Source organism: Ailuropoda melanoleuca, chromosome 5, assembly GCF_002007445.2.
Source record: "Ailuropoda melanoleuca isolate Jingjing chromosome 5, ASM200744v2, whole genome shotgun sequence".
Taxonomy (NCBI): Eukaryota; Metazoa; Chordata; class Mammalia; order Carnivora; family Ursidae; genus Ailuropoda; species Ailuropoda melanoleuca.
The window spans coordinates 61,462,708-61,467,634 of NC_048222.1; the positions used below are offsets into that span (position 1 = coordinate 61,462,708).

Consider the following 4,927-nt stretch of genomic DNA (forward strand, 5'->3'; position numbering starts at 1 on the left):
TCATGGTTCATTCCCCCTTCTGTTTACCCCCCCCTTTCTTCTTCCCTTTCTTCTGGAAAACAAACTGAGGGCTTCAGAGGGGAGGGGGCTGGGGGAATGGGATAGGCTGGTGATGGGTAGTAAGGAGGGCACATATTGCATGGTGCACTGGGTATTATACTCAAGTAATGAATCATGGAACTTTACATCAAAAACTAGTGATGTACTCTATGGTGACTAATGTAATATAATAAAAAAATTATTTAAAAAAATAAAGCATTTTACTACAAGCTTAAAAAAAAAAAAGAATGCTTCTCTGTCGTCCCATACCGATTATCACAGCTATCTCAGATGAAATGATGCTGTTTAGATCATTATTCTGTATTAGAATTTGTCTTTATATACTCCGTTATCTCTCTGCAAAGTATAGTAATATGCCTGATACATAACAAGAGATGAATTATATTGAAAAAAATAGTTCATACTATTCACTAAATGCAGTGTCTGCTACTGTCTTCATTCCCTGCTTTCCTGTCTCAGGCAATTCCCCAAATCCTTAGTGTCCCTGATCTTTCCCACCTGGCCTTATGTTTTGTGAGGATCCGCTGTCCTCAGAGGATGGAAGTTTGCATTCCTGAGGTGACTGGGTCCCTACACAGTGCAATACCTATCACTGGACAGAATCAGACACAGAGACTGAATCCATCTCCCATGCTTTAGAGTCTGATTGCAGCAGCCTTTTGTTTCTGACATCCTTAGAAGGTAGAGGCAAGGCCAAGACTTCCAAGCAGCCCTGGGGACTTTTCCCATCTGTGAATTGATCACCAGCTTATCCCGTATCATCTCATGGCTTCCAAATATAAAATTTTTTTCTTTCCCACTCTGGTTATGTTTTGGCTATGCATTTACTATTTTATTCATACCAGTGTGTTAAATACTCTCCCAGGAATATTAATGCTGAGTCTCAGATGTTTTATTTTGGTTAATAATGATAACTTCTCTGCATTTATGAGAATTTTTATGTATTACTAGGGAGCAGTGCTTTTCCTTTCTTTTGAAAAGACACTGTGGTTAACAGCTTATAAGTAAAACTTGTTGAGGCAAGTTGATGGATCCAAAGTGTAAGAATAGCATACCTCACCCTCTGTAACCAAAGTTCAGAGGGAGTTTTTATTAGAACAACAAAAATGATGGCTGGTACTCACCCACCCTCACCTCTCCATGGGTAAAAGCACACGAAATCCCAGTCCTACGCTTTCTATTGCAGATCCTTTCTCAAATCTGACAGGACTGCCTTTGCTTTGTGCCTTTCTCGTAGGTGGTTATCACTCTTTTTCTCCCCCCCCAACCTGTCCTATAATAATTGCCAATATTGATTTATTGTTCAATTACCATGTTGCTTTGATTCTGACATGTTGTTCACTCTTCACAGAATTTCTTCTCTGGGTTTTCCTTAGATTGGTTAGCATGGTTAGCCTGTTGAAAGGGGACTATAGGCATTCTTTAGGACTTTAGAGGCCAGTATTATAACTAGTGTTCAAAAAGGTAGAACATGTTGAAACCTCCGCTGTTAAGAGAACTTTCCTAAGATGTTAGCAAAGAAAATCATCATTCAATGTGAACTTCATGTATGTGCCCAAGTTTCTCTTGAACTCTATGTAATCAGATTTCACATTGTGTTCCTTTCTTTAATAATTGTCTTTGAAAGTACCCAAGATCATTATTTAGAAAGGTGAGTTGTGGGGGCTCAGTCAGTTAAGTGTTTGACTCATGGTTTCAGCTGGAGTCATGACCTCAGGGTCCTGGGATCAAGCCCGTGTCAGGCTCCACGTTCAGCTCGGAGTCTGCTTGTCTCTCTCCCTCTGCTCCTCCCCCCACCCCCAGAATAAATAAGTAAAATCTTTAATTTAAAAAAAATGTGTTGTGGAGAGCAGAATGTAGATTACCAGTTAGGATCTTTTATCTGTCCCATGGTCATCCATGAGTCCTCTCATGGATGCGTTCTGTGTTGACCACTGGATTACTAGCCCTTCAAACATATTGTCTATATTATATTACTTAAATTGAGTACACAGTAGGAGCTCAGTAAATGTGTGATGCCACTGAGAATATACATATTTCCAACTGCAAATATTATCTACTCTCCACCTTCTTCCTCTCCCATATTCGCCCCACCTATCCAGCATTTTTCAGAGAGTGATAACGGAGGTTGAGAAGGGATTTAATCCACTAGACATACACATCAAGCCAAACCTTCCTGGTGTCTTCTTGTCGCAGGTACTACCTTTAAATCCCTTTCAGAGCAAAAGATAATATCCGGTGACATCAGTCCAGAGTCAGTATTAACATTCTTATACTTGATTTTCTAACTCCCAAGCAGCCATTAAATATAATTATCCTTCTCTTGTTTTCTTTAGAACCCATTTTCTGGTATTAAAACTAATCTATCTTATGCATCTGTATCCTGTGCTCTCACCACAGAGTTGTCCTTTCCATTTTTCAATCCTTGAAACATCTTCAAGTGAGGAAGGTATTTTCTCTGTGTGAAAGGCACAAACAGCCTCTGAGAACTAGGGCAAATCTCCAAGAAGAGAGACAGCATTTGTACTCTAGGGGCCCTCTAAAGGAATGGGATTCAGTGTTGTAAGAACAGGAGGAGAGTGACATTACTCGGCAGACACGGGCCGTGGGTGCTGTGGGATGAGATGCTAGGAAAACGCTATGAAAGAATAATTCTTTGCCTTCTTTATAATTTTTCCAGGGCAAGCTCTTCCCAAAGTTATGGCAGTTCTCAACAACAGAAATGCCGGCAGCTTCACCTTCATACTGATGGATCTCCCGGGACTGGAGGCCGCTCATTGCTGGATAGCTCTCCCTGTCTGCTCTGTCTATGTTCTCTCTTTGTTGGGCAACATCACCATAATGTGCATTGTCAAGTCTGTGCCCAGCCTCCACACACCCATGTACCTCTTCCTGTCTATGCTCTCAATGGTTGACCTGGGCCTCTCAGCATCTACACTGCCTTCAATGGCAGCTGTCTTTCTCCTAGGCCAGAGAAAGGTGGGAGCTGCAACCTGCTTTATGCAACTTTTCTTCATCCATACTTTCTCAGTGATTGAATCAGCTGTGCTCTTGGCCATGGCCTTTGACCGCTGTGTGGCTATTCGAGAGCCCTTACGCTATGCCACCATTCTCACAACCAAGCGCATTGGGGCCATTGGGCTGGCCATTGTGACCCGCTTACGCTATGCCACCATTCTCACAACCCAGCGCATTGGGGCCCTTAGGCTGGCCATTGTGACCCAAAGTGCTGCTCTCCACCTGCCCCTGCCTGTGCTCCTTGGAAGACTGCAGTTTCAGCCTGTGAATGTTCTGTCTCATTCATACTGTGTTCATCCTGATGTCTTAAGACTAGCCAGTTCCAGCACTCTTGTGAACAGTGGCTTTGGGCTCTTTGTCATGCTCTCCACACTGGGGTTGGATGCTGTACTCATTCTCCTCTCCTATGTGCTAATCTTAAGGACAGTATTGAGCATTGCTTCTAACTCGGAGCAGCTCAAAGCCTTTAACACCTGCATTTCCCACATCTGTGCTGAATTACTATTTTATACCCCATTGGTCAGCCTGTCGATGATTCACCGCTTTGGGAAAAAGAAGCTACCAGCTCAAGTATCCATGCTTCTCTCCTATCTGCACTTTCTTGTTCCTCCAATGCTCAACCCAATTGTCTATAGTGTTAAAACCAAAGAGATTCGAGTACGCATTCTGAAGATGTTCCACCCGGGAAAACTCTGAGTCACAGAGATGAAGAGTATATCGCTTCCATCTGATGTATCAATCAATTAATTATTCAAAAACACTCATTGAAATATATTAAAATGTGTTAAACATACACCATTGAAAATAATACTTGTTTAATGAGAAAAACACATGTTGCTCATTCTGCGAAACTCAGTATCAGCCTGTAGAAGACTCGGATTATTATAGAGGACACTGACAGGACCTTGAGAGAGTATCATTAACACGTAAAAGCAAACAGATTAGAAGAGTGGAATTCAAAGACATCTGAGATGCCCTCCAACCAAAACCCTAGAGTTGTATTTATAAAATTAAGCTCAAGAGGACCTCACTTGGTATACTTTCTGAAAATTAGGCAAATACGTAAACTCAAAATGTTTTTCTTGTGATTTGTATAATAACTGTAGGTGTGGGTTACACTGGAAAATATAAACCAAATAAAATATTTCAAAACTTCTAAATACATTTAAAGAAATAAAGACCTTAATTGATATAATAAAATGTGTCCCAATGTGACTATTAGGCAGTTCGATATTTTTTCATGCTCCATGATACATGAAGGGTGGGCACAGCCTCCAATCTTCACCAGCTCTGTGAATGAAGTTGAATTTATTTTTTCATCATTTCATCCCTTGTATACATAAATGTAGTTTCAAAATGATTAACCCATGCTCCTGGTGGGAACAAATTTACCACATTGAGTGCAATGTTTGTGTGCAGGTCCAGATCACAAAACCTACAATGCCCAGTCAAAATACCATTTTCTGAAGTTACTGAGATCAGCTCCTTTTTCCTTCATGTCCTTTAGTGACACTGTATTACATTTGTAATACAACTACAATATTTTTTCAAAGTCCACCATCTATTATGGGATTCCCCCAACACTTTTTTTCTTTTTTAAATTTACATGCAGCAAAGTTCACAGTTTGTGGTTTACAATTCTGAGTTTTGACAAATAATATAGTCATGTTCAAATAAGCAAGTGAGAGAAAGCTAGAATGCACCGTTCAAATAAGCAAGTGAGAGAAAGCTACAATACATCCATGGTGCTGAATTATGTATACACACACACACAACTATATACATATATATATATGTATACATATATATGTATATATATATACATGTAATGACTGCTTATGTCCATGTT

At 40.3% G+C, this 4,927-nt stretch overlaps 1 protein-coding gene across 1 annotated transcript; it reads left to right on the top strand.

Moving 5' to 3' along the window:
• Positions 1-2,760: 2,760 nt before the first annotated feature.
• On the top strand, positions 2,761-3,774 carry LOC100464795 (olfactory receptor 51G2). The gene is made up of 2 exons (XM_011218316.2): positions 2,761-3,200; positions 3,267-3,774. The coding sequence occupies exons 1-2, from the start codon at positions 2,761-2,763 to the stop codon at positions 3,772-3,774; spliced, it is 948 nt and encodes a 315-aa protein (XP_011216618.2).
• The last annotated feature ends 1,153 nt before the right edge of the window (positions 3,775-4,927 follow it).